General features: G+C 34.0%; 2 protein-coding genes and 1 long non-coding RNA gene across 5 annotated transcripts; 2 read left to right on the top strand and 1 right to left on the bottom strand.

The window, feature by feature from the left end:
• The first annotated feature begins 2,093 nt into the window (after nucleotides 1-2,093).
• LOC123222957 lies at nucleotides 2,094-4,429 on the top strand. Of its 2 annotated transcripts, XR_006503733.1 has the most exons (3): nucleotides 2,127-2,557; nucleotides 3,594-3,649; nucleotides 3,960-4,327. It is a non-coding gene; the product is annotated as an uncharacterized LOC123222957 (long non-coding RNA). The 2 variants fall into 2 exon arrangements; XR_006503734.1 differs by having other exon boundaries at nucleotides 2,094-2,557; nucleotides 3,165-4,429.
• A 3,442-nt stretch (nucleotides 4,430-7,871) lies between these two features.
• Nucleotides 7,872-8,805, top strand: LOC123222998 (auxin-responsive protein SAUR32-like). The gene has a single exon (XM_044646041.1). It carries the CDS (start codon nucleotides 8,185-8,187, stop codon nucleotides 8,515-8,517), a length of 333 nt encoding a protein of 110 aa, XP_044501976.1. The 5' UTR covers nucleotides 7,872-8,184; the 3' UTR covers nucleotides 8,518-8,805.
• Nucleotides 8,806-12,726: 3,921 nt separating this feature from the next.
• On the bottom strand, nucleotides 12,727-20,998 carry LOC123223862 (CDPK-related kinase 3-like). 2 transcript variants are annotated; one of them, XM_044647291.1, is made up of 12 exons: nucleotides 20,867-20,998; nucleotides 19,979-20,616; nucleotides 17,493-17,623; nucleotides 17,102-17,143; nucleotides 16,686-16,794; nucleotides 16,450-16,528; nucleotides 15,104-15,400; nucleotides 14,540-14,649; nucleotides 14,000-14,107; nucleotides 13,827-13,889; nucleotides 13,280-13,447; nucleotides 12,727-13,175 (listed from the first exon to the last, which is right to left on the bottom strand). In XM_044647291.1, exons 2-12 carry the CDS (start codon nucleotides 20,528-20,530, stop codon nucleotides 13,038-13,040), a joined length of 1,797 nt encoding a protein of 598 aa, XP_044503226.1. In that variant the 5' UTR covers nucleotides 20,531-20,616; nucleotides 20,867-20,998; the 3' UTR covers nucleotides 12,727-13,037. The 2 variants fall into 2 exon arrangements, with proteins under 2 accessions (XP_044503226.1, XP_044503225.1); XM_044647290.1 differs by having other exon boundaries at nucleotides 19,979-20,975.
• Nucleotides 20,999-24,735: the final 3,737 nt, after the last annotated feature.

Raw genomic sequence — 24,735 nt, forward strand, 5'->3', positions numbered from 1 at the left:
TGTTTTGCTTTACAGAGCATTGAGTGATCTTTCTTTCTCGATGCAGACATAAAATTGACTTGAGTGGCAAAAAGCTAGCTCAAAACTTTTCTAAACCTTTTCTTGCTTTCCAATCACCCTCTTTCTTTCTTCCTTTTTTTTTTTTTTCCTTCAAGAAAGAGAAGAGAGCACGTGACCATGCATATGGAGTAGAGAACAGTGTGTGTATGTATGCATCCAAGTGGTCTCGGAGGAAAATTAAAGCCGTTCTATCTAGTCCAGAGAGAAAATTAATACACTGTACTGTATTTTGAAATTTATATTAAGAAATGGACAACCTGGGTTTGAGATGCAAGATTTGACATTTACGTGTTGTTTCTATCTACAGACACAAGTTTCAAAAACTTTTATAGCGTTGAAATCTGGAGCCAGTATCGTCCTGTCCGTTTGTCACTATGATGTACAGTGAAGAGAAATGAAGGGAGAGAATGGTAGGTTAGATTGCAACACTTTGCAGCATATCTTCCGGGCACCCCGGTTAACTTGCATATAAAAACAACACACCATCTCCCCGTCTCCATCTCTGTTTTATGGATTCTAACTTGCACTATTTCCGCCGATTCTCTTGTATCTTTTTCATTTTTCATTTTGCCTTGGTTTGTTATAACCAACCATTATTAATAATGCTTAATTAGTCACTAGACTTGAAATTGAAGTTGCGATGTATTGACAAGAAACAACAATGGGGCATTTCTGCAATCACACTGTCATTGTCTGTTTCAATTTTAAATTAAATGGGCACCTGGTTTGATTACTGGCCTACGGCAGTCATAAGCTGCACCACTGTTAATTTTTTGTTTTTTTGACTAAAAGCTCAATTTCCTGCACCAGTGTCCTATATACAAATTTAATTAACAAAATTGTACATATGAAACCTGCATCAGTATGGTCCCAAATTTTCAGCAAATTAAGGGAAAATGAAAGAGAAAAATTGCCCACCTGAAAACGAAAGACAAAGGAAATAAACAATTCGATGAATCCATTAATATATAGTATGGAATGGAGCTACCTGGACAGACTGATTATAGCTGTCCCAAGTCTCTTTCTCGACAACTTGGAGTTGAAGATTGTTTCTACTTTCCCAAATATTTCATGCGCCTAGTAAATGTACATGTATATATATATATATATATATATTTTGAATATATATATATATATATATATATATATATATATATATATATATAAAATTAAATAATTTTAAATTAAAAATAAAATAATATTTAATTATATATTATTTATATATCACATTATAATCTCAAAAGTCCCTAAATAACACATCAAATCAGTCAATCTGGTATTTCAAACTGTTTTTCTTCTAATTATATTCCATCTCATCTAAATTCATAGTATTCTCTCACAACTTTGAAAGCGATCATTCACACTTCAAATTTGATTTAGACAAAATGAAAACGTAGTAGTAATTTTGACCAAGGCAAATGGTCGGCGAGGAATTGGAATAGGGTGAAAAGAAAAGCGTGGACCCCTGCTGACTCCATTTGTCGGTCATCGCCTCGAATTCCTCGTCTCCTCTAAAAGTGACGCGCCAGACGAGGGTCCTTTTTCATTAAAAAACAAAAATAATTAAAATAATTTATTATAATCTTATTTCAAAATTTTAAAATTAGAATATATTATGAAGCTTAAAAAAGTGCATACATTAATGGCTTTTCTATTATCGGGCAGCTCAATGACTCAACTACTCCTCTGACTCACTCCTAGGCCTCCTTTACTTTGATTCCTTTTTCATTCAATTATTTTTACATCATTACAAAATTTAAATTGCTTTCTTTTTGTGATTGTTTACCATAGTACTACAGTACAGTCTTTGTAATCCGACGGTCCATAATGGATGTTCATATCAAGGCACCATCATTCTCAAAATCTAATGGACGAGATTTGAATACATGTACCATGTGTTAACATCAAAATTAGGATCTGATGAATCCAACGGTGGAAATTTGAGTGAAATTTTTTAATGCATACATACATTACATTAATGTATAATTTGATAACATGGTACATACACAGAGAAGCTGCGTGTGCATGGGGTCGTGGTCATTTCTGGAACTGAGAAACAAGCTGGTAGGGTCGAGTCTGCACCAATGTTTTGTCTTTTTTGAAGTAGCCTTCTCGCTCCTTTTACTCTTCTTATAACCCCCTTACCCTATCATTCTCTTCATCATCATCATTTCATCTTACAAAATCCAAAACCCCCTCATTTCTTTCTCTGCCTTCCCTTTCATCCCCCTTGAAGGTAGCCGGGACTCTTGGGGAATTGAAAACACACATGAAACCCCTTTTATGCTAGCAGAAGCATTCAAGGTTTTATTTCATGGGGAGCTTTTTCTTTTGAGGGGAATGTTGTCTGGCTCGAGGACTCTTCATACGATCCATATAGATCTGTTTTCTTTTTTTTTTTAAATCAATTATCTAATTGATCATTTGTAGAGTCGTCGGACCAGGCTTCATTCCCCCCAATCGTTGCTTCCAGATTCATTCATCATTGTATGTACAGGTTTGTTATGTTATTTCTTCTTTTTTCAGCGTTTTGAGTTCTGGGTAACACAACAGTTGTTCAAAATTATTGGGTTTAGATTCTGAAGTAATTAAGATTAAGTTTTGTGTTGATTGGTGTAATGATTAAATATTTGACAATTTGTTTCATCAAAAGTTTCATCATTACTCTTTTCTATTTTTCTCTGATAAGGTTATGATGTGTTTTTGTCAGTCTAAATCCTTTTTGATTCATGATTAGGGACGATTTTTATCACGACAGACTCCAGGATCTGATCTGTCTGTTTCTGCTATTTTTAGATCTGGCTTTTTAACTTTGTTAACATTCCCTTCTTTTTCTTTTTCTCTTTCTCTTAGGGTTTCATGTTACAGCAATTGCCTCTACTCTCTGAACAATCTTTTGTCAAAGCATAAAGCTTGTTTTTCATATAAATGCAAGAAAATGTTATCCTTTCTATCTTAGTTGGAAAATCCCGTTTTACAGATATAATCATACATATCCATAGGTTTTTTATTTTATTTTATCTCAATCAGGAAATTGGAGATTGAAGTTACACACTTAGTTAGATATTTTTAATAAAATTTTAATTTTTGTTTATTTGTTGAAGATTTCTCAGCATATTTCTTAATGGTGCTTACTCCATAACACTCATCTATCAGGTAAGAACCTGGTTCGTTTATTTGTTTCCATGGCTTTTCTATGAACTGAATGAAAAACTTTTTTTTTAAGTCAATTAATTAATTTATTTATTGCTGTAAATTGTGCATAGCATTTGAAGTTAAGCACAAGAAAATGACAGCTCCTGCAAGGAGACTATTAAATCCGTGATGGTAGTGGTAGTGGTATGGGTATGGTGGTGGGTGAGTCTGGGGATTGACCACTGGCCTCAGCTTTGTCATCTCCTATCTCAAAACCCTAATTTCCTTTCATCCATATATCATTATTCAAAAATTTATTATACGATGCATTTCATGTCAGTTGTTCCATAAAATGTCCTTTCCTTCTTCCTTGGTTTCACCAAATCTCTTTGTTTCAGGGTTATTGGACAAAGGATATTGAGTTGAAGCATTTCTAGATATAATCCATATGCAGGTGATTGAATGGTTTTCATTTTGCTTATAAAAGAGCTAGAAATACATATCTTCATGAGCAATAGATAGCCATAAATTCTTGAAAGAAAAGGTTATTGAAATTTATTAACCAGTTATGGTTAGTAAAGATTTTGAAGATAAAATAATAAAATACATGTGCTTAAACGAGTAAACTGTCATTTGAAGTTCTATTTCCTATGCCAGTGCTTCATTAATTAATGCATTTCAGGGAACTAATGATTAAAACCCAGGTGCCAAAATTGTTGTGAATATTAAGTGACTTTTCCTACGATTTATGTGATTAATAACAGAGGATACGAGGGATACAAAGCCACACAAAATTGTTTCTTGGTAAGGGTGGAACCATGGAAGAGTTTTCTAGCCCTTTATAGCTGGGCAACACTTATCCCGGTAGCATTAGGCCTTCACGGCTACTGTTTTCTCTGATTTATGTCTCACATGTACAGCACTTGCTAAAACGTCAGCAGAAAGATGAGCCCTTTATGTAATTTACAAAGGCCATGAGCAAGAGAAATTTCTTAATATAAAAATGCTTGGTTTGGAATCTAGGAAGCAAGTGTCAGGTTCTCTTTCCTGTATTTGAAAATCAACTTACCACAAATATGTAAATTCTGCTCCCTTAAGAGTAATGAAACCATTACCAATGTGTTGAATTAAATGGATGTTTATCTTCTTACCTAAGATAAAGGAATGGCTTTTGGGAAATTGCATCTTTTTGACCTTACCTAACATAAAGTAAAACCCTTGTTGCTTTGCTTTAGTCGTTGATTTTCGAGGATTGCTATGCTGCTTTTGGTACATTGTTTTACAAGAGAGTGTGAAGTCTTTCGGCCATTTCTATGACTACGAATTTCCCTTACAAAAAACTTTACGGTCGTCACTACTTTCTTTGAATGATTGGTTTGTGTACTGTGTAGTGTGTTCAACTTGACCAAGATATCTTAAGCCTAGTCTAGCTTTTCGAATTTTCATGGGGGGGTTGCTTGCAATGTAGGTTCATAAATACTTGTACAATATCGTGAAGACGAAGATGGGGACGTCAGAATTTGACCTTGTCAGGTTGGATCCCACCACATTAACTGCCTTAGTAGCACAACATAGAATCAGCCTTTTGGTTTATCCCTGTTAGTTATTTTCAATGGCATCCCTATGTTGCATTGTCTGTTATCAGTGATGACAAAAATCATCGCTTCCATTGTACACAAATTTTAGCAGTTAACCATGGAGGTCTTGGTGATTCACACACTCCGGAGTCAAGTATGGTCAAAATAATAGTGGGCTTTATGAGCCCAAACCAAGTTTCTGTACCAAAACAGAACCCAACAAACTTGCTTGATATAGTTTACTTAAATAACATCAAGAAGGGGATTAAGAACTAGCATTTTTTTAAAACTTTTTCAGCAAATACTATAATAACAAAATGTACAAATCTGAAGGACACATGTACAAATAAGATCTAAACATTCACTCATGTTCAAACCCATCCTAGCTATTCCCTTCATTGAAGACTTTGAAAACCTAAACTGTAAACCGATTTAATAGCTCATATAGACCCATTTAATAGCTCATGTAAAGAAGCGTCAGAGCCTAAAAAAGAGTGAAAAATTTTGTTTTTTCTACTTTATCAACGTACCTTCTGATCGTAGATGCTTTCTTCCTCCTCTGGCCCAACATTTTTTTTAACTCCAACATGTTGAACCAGCTTGGGGTGACCGACTTTAAAAGTTTTTCAAAAGTTTAGGCATCTATCGGGCCGTATGCAATGAGGGTAAACCCATGAGCATGTTGGCTGTTATTATAAATTTATAATAGGGTAAATGACTTGTTTCCACCCAAGGGTCGATGTAAATCCAAACTTTCATTCATCAATTTTCAAAAACATAAAATCTCATTTATGAGTTAAGTTTTGTTAAATTTTTTAATTAAATGTAAGAATAAAATCATCATTCTAATAATAATATTTAAAAAACTAAAATTTACTTTTATTTTTTCATTTTAGTTTTGAAAAGTAATAGTTTCCTTTAACCTCATAGTTAAATGAGAGGTTAAAGGACTTTGACAGCAATGGTTTAAGGTGGATTCAATAGTTTTTAAATATTGAAGTAGTAATCGAAGAGGTGAAAAAAAAAAAACTTATGTTTGAAGAGAAAAATGTGATTTTTTAAGATTGAAAAATTTTCCAAGCCAATAAAAATAAAAAAAGCAAAAAGTAAGAGAGAATAGGATTTCATAAATGAAAAGTTTTGCTTTGTTGAAAAAGATACAGGCAGTCCTCCACTTTGGATTGTTTTCAATTCCCCACTTCTTTGACTTTCCATGTATGTCCCATAATCATCTTTTGAATACAGAATAAAATATTTAAAGTACAGACCTAAGTGGGTGAAGGTGATTGAAGGGCGAAGTGGCTGCTTGTTGATGACTTGTTTCCCTAGGCTGAATGCCAATGAGGCTTCCATTCAAATTTCAAAATTATTGACTACTAGGTATCCTTGAAAATATTCCACTGATGTCACCATAAATTACTTGTTACAGTTCTCCATTCGTTTTGGGATTCCCTGTTAAGATGTTCATGTTGTTGGCCACATACCCACTTTCTTTTATGCTCCAAAACTATTATTTTGTTGGGTAAAAACAGAGTGGTCAAGCACTTGACTTGAAGTTGTAGGCAACTTGGCATCCCACATAAACCTATTCAAACTTTCTGTATTATAGTCTAATTAATCAGCATTATAAATTAATTATTTTATTTTTAATTTAAAATTTTCTAATTTCCCTATAATTATTATTTTCAAAACATGGATTCAATGACAAATATTAATTACCAAAAATCATCTCTATTAACATTAAAATCATATAATATGCCAGCCAGCTCAGCAGAGCAGTAACATGAAATCGATCTACATATCTGCGATGGTCCATGTACAATGAAATCCACCACCATATCTAGCCAGCCAGATTCGGGGTCCCAGGTGAACACTAATTAAAGCTAGGAAAAAGGACATATTTGTCATTCTACCTTCGATTTTACACCGTCACAGTGTTTGGAGCCATATAATTGGTCAAAGGACCCGCCATTTATGATTTAAGGCTTTAAGCTACTGGATTCCCTTGTTTTTAGTCATTAGCGATAGAAAATATCAACGGCAGTAAAATGACCTGTTTCCTTTTTTTTTTTTTTTTTTTTAACTTTCTTAATATTGAAAGTTCATGGAGTCTGATAATTTTCAATTTCTCTTAAAACTAATTCATATTTCACTTAATATCTCGATTTAATTATCTTAATTTTTAACTTTACTCTAGATAGTTACTTTAAATTATAGTAAATTATTTATATCACTTTGATATTTTAAAGACAGGTTATAAAGACAAAATAAAAAAATAAAAAGATAATATCTATTAAAGTAATATATAATAAACATAATCTGGTTGTTTAAAAAAGAAATATCTTGATAATTAAAGATTAATTTGAAAATAATATTTAATAATAAGATATTATTGGTGATTTAATTACCAATTGAAATTATTAGTAATAAAATTTGAATAGGGTAAGGTGTCGCTGTAGAAATTGGAGAAAGAATATAATTCATACAGGAGTTGCGTTTTGAGATTTGCAAGTACAAAAATGAGCGAGTCTAAAAAAAGTGGCCAAAGGACTTATTCCACCTCAAGTATACTATTTTTTCACGTTCTTCTTTTTTAATTTTAAAAATTTTAAATACCTATTTATAAATAATTACAGTTTTAGAAAAGAAGAAAGAGATTATCAAAGTATGATGATATGTCAATAATTCTTTGTTATTAGTAATGACGTCAGATTTAGTGTCTGAAATTAAAAATTAAATTTAAAAAAATATATTATTTTTTAAAATTTAAATAAAAAAAAATTAAATTTTAAAGGTTAGAATTTTACGACCTTTAATCATTCTTAAACAAGTGTTTGAGATTTTAAAGTTGAAGAAGAAGCTTGAAAAGATGACAAACTTTGGATGGAATCAAGTCCTTCGGCCAAAAAAGTAGAAGCATATTTGGCCGGTCCTAATCATCAGTAGAGAATTGCCCCACCATCATCCACGTGTCCTCCCTCACTTCACTCGCCGTCCACGTGTCTTGCTTATTTCCTAACAACTGCAATAACATCATTATTTTCTGCCCTCATATCATCATCATCTCACTTCACTTTAATCCAACGTCTCAAATCCCAGCATGCGTAGTAAATAAGGAATCCTACTGATACACTTTATAAAGCCTCTTATTGTGCTCTCAGTTCCTCCATATCTTCTCTTTTTTCCGGTTGGAATGTGTTTTTTATATTTGGTGTTTATATCTACCATGAATAATGTGCCAAGGTCTCTCAGATACTCTTCTCTTACCCTTTTCAAGCAAGTCATAACAGCAGACCCTTGGCCTTTTTCTTTTACTTTCTTTTGAAATCTCATCTTCAAACCAAGAAAAAAAGAGATTAGGGTTTGTGTTTTGTATTGGTTTCTTGATTCTCTTAAAAGCTAGTGCAAAGAAATGGGTAGCGGGGAGAAGAGTGTAAGAGGGTTTCATCTACACCTGCCACATCATCACGGGAAGAAACAAGTAATCAGAGATATTCCAAAAGGGTGTTTAGCAATCAAGGTTGGGCAAGGAGAAGAACAACAGAGGTTTGTAGTGCCAGTCATATATTTTAATCATCCATTGTTCATGCAGCTGTTGAAAGAAGCTGAAGAAGAGTATGGATTTGATCAGAAGGGAACAATCACCATCCCTTGTCATGTTGAAGAGTTTAGGTACGTTCAAGGCATGATCGATAGGGAAAAGTCCCTTCATCACAATCATCATGTTGGGTGTTTTAGAGTTTAATTCAAATCCTTAGGGGCCAAATGGCAAGTAGCCCTAATGCTTATCATCAACGAACACCTTATCTTTGTCTAATTAATGACTTTTCGTCTTTGTATATTTAGAGTCTTCTAGGTTGTTTTGTTTCCTTTTAATGCTAGACTTAGATGTGTTAGGTTTTGGTTGGGTTGGTGAATGGTGATGAAGATGAAGTGTTGATGACGACAAAACGTTGCCTACAATTGCAGTGATTTTGTTACGAACCGTACGCAATGGAAAAGAGAAGTCATTACTTTGCTTCTGTTTTTTTAATCTTTCTTTCCCTTCTTACTTTATTAAAGATGAATAATCAATGATAAATTTCTTAATCTAATCGTTTTGCCTTTGGCATCATTCATACCAATATGAGAGAACCGACAGTAGTAGGACCAAAGCGCTTGCTTTAAACTTTACCTTTAAAATTCATTACAACTTTCCACTGCTAATTTAACTGATTTTCACGAATAAAGTTGTGTCATTTTTATGCGTAATTATGCGAAGAGTGAGTAAATATAAAAAGTATTTCCAGTAAGGCTAGAGGGAACTGAAATCAATGAGATTCTTTGATGGGTGACAGCTTCTAATAAGCACCATAAATGGTCGTTGTTGTTATTTGGGAAAGCATTGAATTGAGTTAGGTGATGACGATTTTTTACTTGAAAAGCATTGAATTGAGTTAGGTGATGAAGAGAGACAGAGGTTACATTGTCAAGATTCCGTTGCTATCAAGGTTTTGTAATCGTAGTCCTCTACGCAACACCCAAACAAAATCAGTTTAATCTTTCTCAGACTGTATTTATTAAACGTTATGCTTCAGGTAATGGCAAGTTTCACTGGCATCCTTGGCTCTATTTATGTTCAGCCACACCACCGTGGGCCTTGTGGCTACAGGTGGGGTTTCACTGTTCTAAATTCTTCATGCTCATATAACGAGGGATGGAGACAGTTTTGTAAACATATATGTTATGATACACAATTGGAAGTCTTAATATCGTGATATTGAGTCAGAAGCCAATAGTATCCCGGTACTACTTGATTTGGTATTTATTTGAATTTAGAGAGCGCAAATTGCTCATATTTAATTATCGATTTCAAATTTATGTAGTGATATACTCAAAAATGTAGGCTTGAATGTACTGGAAACAGAAAAAATTCAATGAAAAGGGGGTTTCAACGTTTCACAGTGGAATTCGGATGCATGCATTTTCTGTATATATTTGTATATTTTCTTTGTAATATCAGAAAATTGGGAGTCTTTTCGTTTCTTTCTTGGAGTTATTATTATTAATGTACAAGTGGTCAATTGTAATATCAGAAAACTGGCTAAAAGTCATTTGGCAGTAGTTTCTAATAGTAACAACTAACGCACGAACTTCTTTAAGTTCCCAAGAAAATTCATGTGATGAATCAAAGCCTCCACTGAGCAGTCAGCAGGGCCAATAGAAAAATTCGGCAGCTACTCAGGGGTTGGACTCATTGAAATAAAAATATATCAGGTAAATGATTCACAGTCTCTCATTTTGTCCGTTTCCCCTTGGGGTCAACACGTAAAAACTTCAAAACATGCAATAAAACTTGTAGAATACTCCAGTTTGGCGTCAGTTCGGTCTGATACATAAAGTAGCGTGCTTGTAATCAGCTGTGTTTTCCCCATATTATACAAGAACATAAGTTTGGACAGATATACCCCGAAATTGCTTTAAAGATTTAAAGCTTTTTGCAGCATAATTGTATTTAGAATGCTATAAACAAAAAAATACGTCAGTGACAGTAAATCAGATTGGTTCAAATCGAATTCTTTATGGGACTTCTTGCATATATAACCTGTGAGAATAGCAAGTAGTTTAATAGAAGCACTAGCAAGTGCATGCAGATAAGGAATGCCTGTTGTGATTTGAAACCGCCACCTGCTTTGTTTATCATCGTAAGATTCTTCATAATTTATCGAATAAAATTAGGTGACCGGATTGCTTGAACAGATAAACCCCAAAATGAATTGCTTTGCTATAAGAATATAACTATATATGAATTGATCATGATTTGACATCAGTATCAAATAAAACTTATTTCTTTGTTGATCTTTTATATTTACTTGGACTATTAAGTTACACAACGTCACAATCGGTTTTCTTTTACAATAAAATCATACTAGGACATGAATGGAATCAAATTTTCTACGAGTTTTGTTTATTTCAGTGTCAAACAGCTCTTCCAATCAAAGAAAGTTAACCATTTTCCCATTGAGGCGATTAAACTTTCATTAAGACCGAGATTTCTTTCAGTTTGATCAAATTTGGCTTTCCTTCTTTAGTAGTTCGAAAACTTGGTTAGTGGGGTTAGCAGACAACATCACTCATACCCAAAATTGAAACAATTTGCCACTTCGCCTTGGATTATTATTATTATTATTATATGCTTTAATATATCTTCGTTGTCTTTTTAATGTACGGCATAGCTAGCCTAAGTGCATTAATTTTTCTAAATTCTTTCAGAGATGAGCCTGTACCAGTAGCACAAGCTAACTTATTATAAACTTTAAATATCTTAATGATCTTCAATGTGGTCTTTGTATGTAAATGTTATAGTGTAGAGAATAGAATCATATAGTAAAAAAAATGATTAATTAGGGTTGAATTTGGAGAATTGTTGGCAGGCAACATCCTGAAACCTTCTATTTCTATCCACTTAACGAAGATGACGAATATTTTTCTCTACCACCTACTTTTCCTCCTCAGAAATCAAATGGTCTATATCGGCTCCCCGAGTGAGAGTGGTATAATGCATGATTACTGAAACGCAACAAACTAATTAAAAAAAGGATATAATATGATCACTAAAATTATGTGTATCTAACTTTATCTAAATATATTATCATATAATCAAATATTATTAAAAAATCAATTAAAGGCTCAAAATTAGGTTTACATTGTGGAGCTCTAATGTAATTTAGGATAAATTCTAAAATTGGCCAAATATGAAAAAACTTATATTACAATGTTATAATGCGTTATCATATAATCAAATGTTATTTTGCCTTATTTGAGAAAACCAATTAAGGTCTACATTGCAGTGCTCGAATATGATTTAGGGTAAGTTCTGAAATTGGCCAAATCTGAAAAAGCAGACATTACATATTATCAAAACACCAATTTAATAAATTTGGTCTGTTCTTACAATAACATGTCAACCCGGTTGCTTGTGGAAGCATTCATCGTGATGTGTTGGGGCCTAACTGGATACATAATGATGTGGAATTTCGGGCTGTCATATATATATATATATAGCCGTACGAGATGAGGGATTGGTGGCTTTATTTTTTTGGCTTGTTCACATACAAGAACACAAACACAATGCGCCGTCTAATATTATTTTTAGTGCATGCCCAAACATGTTCTTGAAATAATATGAAATATAGCTGTGAATTTGATAATTGGAGGGCCACAACCTTAATTAATATCTATTAATTTTATACCTGGATGAATTTCAATCATGCTATTGGTCATCTATGAAGATTAAAAAATAAAGTCAACTCAGACCTCAGTTTCATCACAATATATGTAGTGGCGACAAATTGGAGACTGTATTGTAATTACCATATGTGTCTCGTGTTTGCGTTTAAGACTTGGAATATTTCATGCCTAGATGCACTATTGAAATTATTGTACATCTTCCGGTTATAGCTCACATTCATTCAACATAAATCATGATTTATTTGCCTGATTATCAAGACTGAAGAACTAACTGGCTACAAGAACACTGATTAATGAATTGATTTTCTAAAACACGAGAACCGGCAAAGCTGAAATGTGGTCCAATTCCATTGAGTAAATCAGAGACAAAAAAATTTGACTTTTGAATTCCAAATCCGAATGAACAACGTCATTATATCAATTTTCAACTTTGGTTAATTGTTATTAGCTCAATGAAGGGACCTCTTCCACCCACGTAATAATTACCATCCAAACCTTTGACTAAAAACGATTTAATTCTGAATTTTATCTTAGCCAATTCAGACTCGAATGTTTGAATGCATTCATTTATTAAAAAACAAATCCAAACATTTACTCAAACTCGACTGGATTGTTCAAAGCTTGAATTCAAACTTGGAGTAGTTTGAATGGGTTCCATTCCAACACTTGATACGCCATGAATACAAATTCCAGAATAAACTTCAGTAAACAAAAATGAAAACAATTGTTACAATCTTTTGCTATCCATTGACCTTTTCGGTCTCCATAAATTAACCACTAATCACAATTTCAGCTCAAACCCATATTCCATGTTAGTGTGCCAAAATAGGGTATGAGCAAAGAATAAAACCTTCACGGTAAATTTGCCTCAACAATCTCATAACTTTGACTAACATCCATTTATGCACATCTTTCTGTACCCCAACCCAGAAGTAATTAAAATAAAATAAAGAAAGAAAAAGAAGCAAACCCTCCAAGTTCACCAAATGCATATTTTTTTTAATTAAAAAAACTAACATGTCAAAAGGCTAAAAACTAATGGTGTCTTGTGTTTGAACTTCGAAGTGTCACACCATGCAAAAATTTTGTATATCCAAGTAAACTAAGTTTTCCATCTGAGTTTCTAATCCAATCCTTCAGATATGCATAAGCTGAAGGGCCAACATTCAATTCCTGCAGTCATGAGTTATAATAGAGATAAATCACAAATGCATACAAGAGCACATCAGTAAAGATAAAAGAGAGACTCAAATAATTTTGAAAAGAACTCAGCATACCCGGGCCAATTCTTCAATCGAAATGACTCGGTTACCCTCTTGCTCAAAATGCTCAAAAGCTGTGCAGGCTATTTGTTCCCATCCTTCAAGAGCCTCCAGTTGATGTGTGCTGATTGCAGCTGCACAAAACTCTTCAAAAGACATCTTCCTATATGCAAGTGATTCCATCTGACAAGTGATTGATGAAGCACAGTTGTATACATGGGCAAACAAATATTTTAGAAATATTGAGTTAAATGCAAAATATTATAGTAGAAGGAGCTTGATGAAGATCCAGATATGTGTCAAAGCTACTACAGTATAAAGCAAAATCTCTTCAAAAGCAGAAAAAGAGATTCACGTGCTAAAATCTATTAATCTGCTATGGACAAAAACTCAATAGTGCAAAATCTTCAAAGAAATTAATCAATAAAGCCTGCAAATTTAATCCTAAATCATATCAAAACCGCAAGTAGCTGTTAAAGAAGTTTGGAAACTTGAGGGTTGTATATTTAATTTTTAAAGAAAAAGAGAGGACAACTCCAGTAAATTATATAAATTATCATACCGCATTAAGAACATCAGGAACCCTTGACTCCCTCATAGCGTCAGTTGCGTTTCTCCCTAAAGCCTGCACCATTAATTTCTTATAGCCATAATTATCTCTATATGAAGAACAAAGACCAATGAGATGCTCTAGATTAGACAATAAAATTAAAACAGATAAGAGCAGAAGATAACCAATCTAAAATTATCAAGAGATACGCTTCCATCTTTATTTGGTTCCAGCAGCCTGAATTGTGCTCTAAGATACACCAACTCATCTTCGGTCAAAGCTTTCGAGAGAGCCTGCAGTTACAGAAAATACCACCAACATGAGTTGGGACCACAAGAGAAAACATAATATTCTCTCCATAATTCCATTTTTTAGCTTTTAAGAAAATGGATCTCTAACAAATTGAATACTCAAAACTGGCCATATTTTATAGTAGGGAAAAACTTAATTTTACTACTTCTATATATATGTATACACACACACACACACAACCTGCTCATGTCAATATTAATACAAAATGTCCCCAGAATTCTCAATATAAATTTAAAAGTATCAAAAACTTTCAGCAAGTAGTTTATAGTTATATAGAATATCAGATTTTGTAAACATAGATTAAACTAGCATTATCAATTAGTTACCACAGCAAACAACAATATGATAACAAGTGCATACATAAAAACAAAAATAAAAAGGTTTACATCATGTTATTACAACAAGAACAATACCTTCAGTGTTGTACGTTTCAAAGGTGTAGCATGGAGGTATGACTTCACCAACTTGTAGATCAATATATCCAAAGGAACAGGCCGATCATCATTGCGCAACCAAGGGTGAGCTGCAGTCGGTAAAAGCGTTATTTAGTTTAAGAAAATTTATAAATAGACTGACCTACAATAACAAAGAAACCTCAATTCTAGGTAAAACCAACTTTTGTGAGGTCAATGATATTTTTACTTTGTGAAATGAGTACCACAGAATTGAAAAGATTTGAAAAAGCTGTTTTGAATGCCTCAACGATAATATATAAAGCTAAGTTTAATTCTTCTGATATATACTTTGAAGCAAACAACAGTTCTTAAAACCCAATTACTGGGGGAGGGTGAGGCAGAGGGCAAGAGAGACTTTATTTCATTGTCCTAGAAGTATATCTTACATACTTTGTATTATCACAAAAAACTACTACTTTTCAAGCCAAAAATAAAGGGACAGGCTTGTGGCATTTATACACTCCCACCTGCAACTAATATCCAGCAAAATTTCAGAAAGCAACAGAGGAATTACTAACTTACTTAAAGCTTGAACAGCAGTCATTCGTTTCCGGTAGTCCTTGTTCAGGAGTCTCTTTACAAAGTCCTTAGCCTCAGGCGAGACAGAAGGCCAGGGTAAATCATCAAAGTTGAGATCAGATCTTAGCACTGCACGGAAAATGCCAGACTCTGTCCTTGCCCAGAAAGGTCGGCTTCCACATAACAATATATAGGTGATGACACCAATGCTCCATATATCCGCCTCCAGACTATAAGATCTATGCAAGACTTCAGGCGCCACATAGTATGCACTTCCAACAATATCATTAAGTCTTTCCTCTGCACATATGTACACAGAAGGAATAAAGTTAGAGAATTCTAAGGCATCAAACAACTGGCAAATTATTAATAAGCAAAAGTTTAAAAGAACATTGGATATCTAGTCTTGTGATCTAATGACAATTTTGCACGAGAAAGAGACACATTCTAGAATTTTCATCAAAGTTCAATACTCAACCAGCATAAACATCTCTTTTAAGTTGCCAATGATAAAGCTAGCCCAAGTTAGCACAAATTTCAAGCTTCTGATGTTATATTCACAGTATTATTATTAATAACCTGCTACCGTGCAAATATATCTCAATGGGATGGGAGTGCCTTTGCACAAATATTAAAAGTTAAAAGCAGAAAAACAGAAGAACACAATAGGTAGGAATGGAAAAAAATTATTACTATATATAGCATTTGATCGCATCAATGTTCAAGTAATAACAGAATGCATCACAAACACTGAATTTAATACAAACCTTTAGAATTACTTTTGTTTTACACGTTCCAAAGTAGGGAAAATGTTTACTCAATAGAAGCAGAGTAGATACTACATGGAATGCACCATAAGTGAATTGGCTTCTATTAAACAATATTTAGGCCGTTTCTCATAATACATGTAATTTTCTATGATAAGGGTAAAATCTGAAGTCATAGGTTTCTTATGTTGTATAATCTCAGATGGGAATCCAGTTCTGGAGTTCACAAACAAATTTGGCATTGTTGATAACCTATCCTTTTTTGCTCCAAAATCACAGTGCTCAAATCAAGCAAAATAGTCAGATATGTCGATAAGTTCCAAGAGTGTACATGTCGCTTCTGTCACCCAAGCATGCATACTAGTTGTGGATCCAAGTTTAAATAAAATTATCCTAAAATGAAGGCCTGGAAAGGAAATTTGCAGATACAATATCCTTTAACAAAATATTAACTGGACACTGTTCCTCTGGATAGGAAAGCTTGACAAGCTCACTGGTAGCCTCAATTTGCAAATTTATTAATTTTTGAAGGGCATAGAGATTCTATACAATGCAGAGTACTAATATGGTTGAAGTTCATACCTGGTCTGATAAAGTCAGAGAGACCAAAATCAATTAGCTTCATATCAGTATCATCATGTCTAGAAGTGAAGAGGAAATTCTGTTACAATAAGAAGTATAAGTTAAAGAATTGCTAAGATAGCAAAGGCGAAAATCCTTAAACACTTGATCCAACCCTTCCTCTGGCGTTGGATAGAGAGAGCAAAGAAAGACCAAAGTACCCAGCTAAAGAAATAGATAATGAATTAGACTCAAACCTCTGGCTTTAAGTCACGGTGCACAACACCTTGAAGATGACAAAATGAAACCACACTTAGAATTTGCACAAGTATAGCTTTTGCATCATCCTCTGTGTACCTTCCTCCCCTGCAATTGACAAGAATCTCCTCTGAGTCTTTACATGTACCATTTCCATTATTCAAGTGTCCATTTTGTTGTCCATATCAGTTCAACTGTTCATTCTATCTTGCATATAATTTTGTAAGCAGTTCAATACTATAATAGAATAAATGAATTAACAACAATTATTATGAGTAATATATGAATCCATTCAAATAACAGCTTACATATTAAGATGATGGTTCTGTGCTTAGATGACACAGTTATCATACAAATTCTCTATGGAACCAATAAAAAAAAACTGAGACCTTAAAAGAGAATAGTGAATATTTACCTTGCTAAAATTCGGTCCAGTAGTTCTCCACCTTCACACAATCTGCCATGTTAACAACGAAAACAGTCAGACACCAACATTCAGAAATCTGTAACGTCCCTTTTACTAAACACCCAACCCAAAACTCCCCAGACACAAGGGGATTGATCCTTAGACCTCAAGCTCTATGATGCAGGAATAAGCTTATTTTAATAAAATCATGTCCAATGATCTATAGTGAGGCTTAAGAATAGACGAGATAACATATTTCACAAAAAGGCCAATATGAAGATTGTTACTTCACACAATGTAGGTAAAAATTTCAAAGACAAAAGGAAACAGCAAGCAACTTTTAACAATTCTAAATTTCATCTCCCTATCTTACTTTAATAGAAGACAAGAAAAGACATACTCCATGACTATGTACACATTATTCGCATCCTCACATGCATCATAAAATTTGACCAGATTATTGTGTCCTGATAGCGCTTTCAATATTTTCACCTCCCTACGAACATCTTCGATTGATATTGCTGTTGTCATCTGCCAAATAAATCTTGTCAATATATATTGCAAAAACTACACATCAACTAATCATGAATTTAAAGAAAAATTTAAAGCCTCTACAAATTTGGGTTGTGTAGCAAATGCAAAATCAAATAATAAATATCAGGTATGAGCAGATATAAGACAATGATAATTAACAGCTAAACTTATGAGAGGAAAATGTGAGATTCTCCAATTGCTTACGAAGTAAAGCATTCAAAGATTGAGTACAAGATAGTGTCCCATTTAATTCCTATAAATCTTAATTTTTGCAAGCATTCATGTGCTGTTTGTCTGGGCTCACTCCCTAATCTTAAGGCTCAGTATATATTCCAAAACAAGGGTTTCAACATTGTATTTTAAATTATACTTTCAAAATTGTCGCTATTTGAAAAGAGAGTGTAGCTGACGTAAAGACCATAATATCTCTTCATTTGCAAAACGACAACAAATGAAACCAGGAGTAAGTACTTAACGATCAACATGCATAAAATGGTTAAAAATTAACTTTTTTCCAGCGCTTTTGCGAAACAATCAACATTTACTTGAACGAGGATACATATATCAGAAGTTGACAATAAAGGAATATTAGAAATAAAGGCAATATAATTATTTTTCTTTACTCACAGGAATCAATGAAAATCATCCAGTTTAAGTTGGCATAAATTAAAACTAGGCTAAGCCACGTGGTCGCTATATTCACTCGTGTAGTATCTAAGATACTGTGTACATGACATTTGTTTTACAGCAATGAGAGCAAACAAAAAATTTCCCACACCCTTCTATTCCTGGAAACTTTAAACCCACAACTTCCCTCAAGCATTATTGATAGTCTGCAATTTAGTAAAACTGTACTGATCCAACACCATCTCAGCCACCTTATTAGTTATATCCATAAAAAATTTTATTTATTCACTCTCAGCAATGTTTACCTTGCCCATCAGATTTCATAAAAATTTCAATCAAAAACCAAAATAAATAAGCAACACGCATCACCTCAACCCTCTTTTGCATAAAAGATACACTCAATTTCTTTTCAACCCCATTACTGTTAAATTCATCCAAGAAAAAACCCCAAACATGCCTTAAGGAGTCATCCAGCAACGTGAATTCTTGTAATTGCAAACACTTAGCACACAGAGTATGATATACATCAAGGATCAACAACATGTAAGTAGTGTAGACTGATCTCAACTCTAATTGTAAACTAGAGCAATAACAATATACTTAGAAAATTTAGTTTCATATTAATGCAACAAGGTGTTGCAGACATGTCTTTTAAACTTTTACACTGTTTAACACATTGCCACCTATTTTCGTGGACATTATGCAGCATGGCTATAGGACATTGTAAGAGTCCTTAAACCGAAAGGACTAAATAAATTCACATTGCATAATGTATATGCTACGGAGTCCCCAGATAGTTGAAGACAGATTGTATTTTAGACAAAGCAATCTCAAACTTCAATGCCTCGAGAGTTCCTCAAATACTATGTATGCTCAACGGACAACCATGTTTTCGCTGTTTTTGGCAATGTGTTTCACACAAACAACTCTTATCAAAGTTTTTTGCCCTAAGTGATAAAATGCTTCAGCTGATTTAACTCTTGGCTCACTTCCCAAGGTATAGCCTCAAGGAAGCTGCTTTAGACTTGTCAGATATCCCATAAATCTGTTGGATACTGAAAAACATGCCAATTTCTTTTGTGAATATCACACCTTAGTATCATTGTAATAATTTTTTTTTCTTTTTGAACAAAATGCCGAACAAGGAAATAAAATTCAATTCAAAAGAAGAGGCAGATCCTCTAAATCCCTGCCACGTGCAGCATGTTTTAGAATGAACAACCAAATTCTTGGGATAAGCCGATCAGAATCACATTTCAATTTAAGAATCAAAACCAAAATTACCAGCATTATCCATAAGACTGGTAATTAGATAACTTCATTTACTTTACATCTAGCATTGATCTGTGTAAATTTATAATTCTGAGAATTCCGAACCCTAATGTTGTGCTAGTATTAATCAACAGTTTTCCTGACAATCACTTATCAGCTAAAGATAAAATATCCAACCATTTTGAACATTACAAATCATTTGCAAACCATTTCCAGAACCTGATAAAAGCACAAAAATATCGCTGCAAAAAACAATTGAATAAAGAAAACAAAACATAGAGCAACCAGCAGTAAAGTATCTCATTCAAAACCCAGAAATGAAGCAGAGTCCACTGAATGTATTAAAGCAATAGCTACAGTCCGTACAAAACCAATGGCGATAGATTATGGTTTTTAAATAATTGAAAGAAAAATTGAACAAGACAACAATCTCATATTAGCATTGCATAGTACCTTGGCTTTGGAAATGATCTTAACAGCAACTGGTTGATCTCTGAGCTCACCCTTTTTACCTCTGGCAGAGCATGTATGACCAAAATGTCCTCGCCCTACTTCCTTCCCTAGTTCGAACTTAGCTCCGAAATTCTTACCGTATCCGAAGCTCTTGTCAAGAGACTGCTCCTGCTCCGCTCCACAATCCTCTGGAATTGTACTCTCCTTGGGCTTCCCGCCGCCAAAACGCTTAGCTAAAGAAGCCTTTATGTGCTTCGCCGGAGACGGTGGGGGGAAAGGCCTCCGAAAGAATCTTCTCGGGGTAGATGCTCTAGCCGGAGAAGGAGAGACGCCAGGTGGCAGTGGACTGGCAGAGGAGCCGTGAGGAAATGGACTAGGCCAGGGACTAGGGTTGGAAGTGCGGCTAGGTGTATACTTAACAGGCAGTAAGCCATTACCGGGAGTTGACGGCCGTAACGGCGTTTGATTTTGATTGGCGGATACAACCACGGTTGTTGTGTTAGCTGTATCATTTTCAGATGTAGGAATGGTCTTACCATAACACTGTCCCATCGCAATAAATCTTGAAGCGGCACTATGTCCGATCGAGACTCAGTCAAACTCCACACATCGGACGGAACAGAATCTCCCACACGGATCTGATGATCACCGGAGAAAGAGTATATATTATAATAGGAGAGAGATCTACTCCGAGAAAACGATAAACGAAGAGAATTTTTGAGTCAGAGGGAGACTGAGACAGACATTCAGAGATAGAAAAAGGAGAAGAGACAAATTCTGTTAAGAAAAGAGTATAACAAAAACAAAAACAAAAACAAACACAAACACAGATAGATGTGAAAACTATAAGCAACTTCAAGGCAAACAAAAATGGTACAATTCACTGACGTTTGAATTTTCGATTCAGAAATGAAAGGTGAAAATCACTAAGTCAAGAAGGTAACACGATTTTCCGATGCCAAATCATCATCTATGTGTTAACTGGGATTTTTAATCTAATTTTTTTTAATTACTATCTGCAAAACACACTGGTTTTCTATCTCCTGTTGTCCACTTGCATTACTTTATACACGTGGCATTCATTGGGCTCAGAAGCGAGTAAAGTAAAATCCATGGACGCAGTAGTCCTTGAATAGGATTATATAGAATCTGAGCGCTGACGAACACGCACAGCTTGCCTTGTCCGAAGGTTCTAAATAGGCAAGTATACTGTGTTTCATAAGCAATACAAATTTATCCAATTGGGCAATTTCTTAACCGCCGATTCGTTAAGTTCATAATCTCAGGGTAATATTAATTAGTAGATCATAAATTATGCTTAAAATTTGTTATTAAAATGATAATTACTTGATGATGACGAACATGTCTTAAGGCCTGGGGAATTAGATCATATTATTATTATTATTAAAATGATATAGGATTGTTTGGAGTTCTGTATATGAGATTAAATTTTGACCACCCATGTGCACATTAAATATGACCAAGCAGCGGATGGGTAGAATTAAAAAACCATTTTAATTGCAGCTGTAGCTTGTTTGACTTCACCAAATTAGTGATCTCATTTATACTATAATGTTAAAAATTAAATGCATAATTATTATTATTGTTGAGAATTTACTCTAAACCCAATTTAGGTAAAATACTTAAATCCAATTGCAATACATACCAGTCTGGAATTATTTAGCACTGGGTATGCATTCAATTTACACTGTTGTTCAAATAAATAATTTTTAAATTTCAATAGAGAAAGGAAGGGCCTAAAAACAAAAGCGAAATATAAAGACTAAATGAAGATAAGTAGAGCTATGGAGGCTGGTGAACTTGAGTACAAGAAACTTGAAGACTCTTATTTATTAACATATTAATTATGTGAAAATTGGTCAGTCTCTGAAACCTACAAGTAGCTTCATTTGGGTTCATTTTTTTAACAGAGAAAGAAAGTGAATAATCATTATGATGGTCACACACATACTTACACTGTGGTTAATGTGGAAAACAATTTAAATTAGTGATGATTTGCTTTTTCCAAAAAAAAAAAAGTAAAGATATTCGGGATTTACTGTGCTTAACATCATTAATGGTTGTTATGTTGATGATTTAAGCACAGTAAATCCCGAATATCCTTTTTTTTTTGGGAAAAAGCAACAGCTGCATAGCTGCTGCAACCAGCCTTCTGCCCAGTTTTGCTGTAGCAGCTTCTGCCAAGATTTTCCAGCTGCTGCCCAGTTCCTTTGTTGCTGCAGCATTCTAAAACGGTCCTGTGCTGTCCAGATTTCTCTGCCTGTTGGATTGATTTTGGATTGTAATTATCTTATAGTGCTTGCTTGTACATTGGAATTGGCAAGTACTCTCCTTTTATATTATCCTCCTCTTACACTCTTATTTATCTTTATTTGAATTTTAATAAACTCCTAAGAATAAAAGATTTTTTTTGTAGTTGTTATTTACCTTTCGAGAAGTGCAAATTTAAGTTATTTTTGGGTTATTCTTTTAAAAACCTTTTTATCTATTTTTGGTTAATATATTTTCTTACTTAAAAAATATATATTTTCATGATTAGGCTAATGCTGTAACATTAACATTTAACAAGACTGATTACCAAATTTAGTTGAACTAACAGTAGCCACACAATCGAAAGAATGCAATGCATATATCCATATTTAACATAGATAAAAGCCAAGCCAAGCCAAAGGATTATGAGTTTGTAAAAGTGACACAACAACTTGTACATGACAAAATCTATTACTCATTCTAAGAAACAAGAAAACAAACCGCACTATTTAGTGGAAACCATAATCAATTAGGCAATTCATAATAATTGTTTCAAATTTGTGGCCTGGGTATGATCACCATGGTCCCCTATTTTGATGCGGACCTATTTTTACGCCGTTATTACTTAAATGATCATCAGTCACAAATGCTTCAAAATGGGTTCAACTTATTGGGCCCTTTCTCAAATTGATGTCACTTTACCCATAAGTCTAGTCCAGCCCGGTCAACAAGGCAGTATTTAAACCTATTGGATTTGATGAATTGGTAAAATGTAATTGGATAATCTGAAAGTTGTTTGGTATGAGATTGAATTGATTTGAGTTAAGTATACTTGTAATAGTTCGGTTAGGAGTTGATTTCAGTTACATATTAGTTTAGATCTGAATTGAAATTTCTTTAAATGCCAACTTATAAAATCCGGTTGCTTAGACTAAATTTAACTGCTATATTTTAATGCCTTAAAACTTGGACCAAGGATTCGGATAACGAGTTTATTCTAGTTGGTGATTAGTTAGGCCATTACATAAAAACATAAATGGGTTCACCTAACCCGAAAGCGCTGTGGGGGCTTGACATAATATTTTTGGAGTAGCTTGAAAGGAACTCATATAGATACAGAGGACACCTCATAGCTAATGTCTTATCTCCTTTTGTTTGCATGAGACGGCAATGCATGATCCGTCATGCTCTCACAACAAGCTACCGTGGATCTTCGCAAGCTTGATATCAGGGAATGATCATCATCATCATCAGCATCTTTAACACTGCAAATACTACTATTTCGGTCAATATTTTGACAAGTCAAAAAAAAAAAAAAAAAGACATATGGAATTCCGGGAAGAGACTGTTATGACTACAATATTTCCTTCATATGGTCGTCATTTTTTTAATTTTACATCATCAAAATCACTTCAAATCTTCAAAATGGTTAACGAAATGGAAAAGAGATGTTCAAAAGGTACATGGATATAAATGGATATAAATGACAGTGAAGTAATTATTTTCATATAAACATTTAAGAAGTGATTATTTAAATTAATCCTCTTAATTATTTTTGCTTAACCAACCCTGCACTCAAACCTTAAGAAAACGACTAAATGGCAGCTAGTTAGGTTCACGGAAATGCCTGTGACCAAAACGAATTGAAGTTAACTGGCGACACGGCACACATGTGAACCGTGGAAAATGATGGACCACGTAAAACACCGTCAAATCAGCATCCACCGGAGGAGAAGTAATGTTGGATTGCCATATTTGCATGATTTGCATGGGAAATGTTCACACATAACTTCTTGTTATCTACCGTAAACTTTAATTCAAGATATATTAAATAATGAAAATGATTTTTATTATTAAATTTTCGTGCTTTATATTATGGGTTTTTTTTTTTTTTGGGGGCGGGGGGTGTCCAAATAGTAGCATTAGGAATAGTACTTTCAAATTATAGAGAATGGGCTCGAAAGGGACCATAACGTTCTTCCCTGTGTCCCGATACTTATTAGGAGTTATCCTTCACAAGGTTGGGAACAAGAAAGGAACAATTCCATGTGCCCACGTGATTGTAATGTCAGGCCTGGCCAACAAAATACCAAACAAGGAAAAGTGTGCAAATCCACTCACTAAATAGATCCAAATCCTCGTTCCCCAAAGCGTCCCCATTCATTTATACTTGTCAAGAAATTGGTCCTTCAAAATCTCTTTCAACCAATTCAATTTTTACTTGTAGTGGGATCACTTAATACACACCACCAACCAAAGATCCAAAACAAGTATCGGATAAAGACCCGTAACCCATCTACCGGAATTAAGTAATTAACCACCGCCTTATTATTATTCACTCTACAACCTCCCTCCTTATATAATACGAATGTAGTTAGCATTTGGCAACACTACATTTTTACTTTACAAAACACACACTTTCATCTCATGTATCAGCTCAAAGCCTCCACTTGTCAACCAGCTTTCTCTTCTGCATCAAAAGCTAA

This window comes from Mangifera indica, chromosome 8 (assembly GCF_011075055.1).
Source record: "Mangifera indica cultivar Alphonso chromosome 8, CATAS_Mindica_2.1, whole genome shotgun sequence".
In the NCBI taxonomy this organism is placed as follows: domain Eukaryota; kingdom Viridiplantae; phylum Streptophyta; class Magnoliopsida; order Sapindales; family Anacardiaceae; genus Mangifera; species Mangifera indica.

What these genes read in the sequence shown, in the direction of transcription:
- LOC123222998 (XM_044646041.1), top strand. Translation starts at nt 8,185, where the DNA reads ATGGGTAGCGGGGAGAAGAGTGTAAGAGGGTTTCATCTACACCTGCCA.
- LOC123223862 (XM_044647291.1), bottom strand. Translation starts at nt 20,530, where the DNA reads ATGGGACAGTGTTATGGTAAGACCATTCCTACATCTGAAAATGATACA. An exon ending in CTCTGACTTTATCAGACCAG is followed by an intron (nt 15,401 to 16,449) that starts GTATGAACTTCA and finishes ACATATGTGCAG; the next exon opens with AGGAAAGACTTAATGATATT. An exon ending in GACTGCTGTTCAAGCTTTAA is followed by an intron (nt 14,650 to 15,103) that starts GTAAGTTAGTAA and finishes TACCGACTGCAG; the next exon opens with CTCACCCTTGGTTGCGCAAT.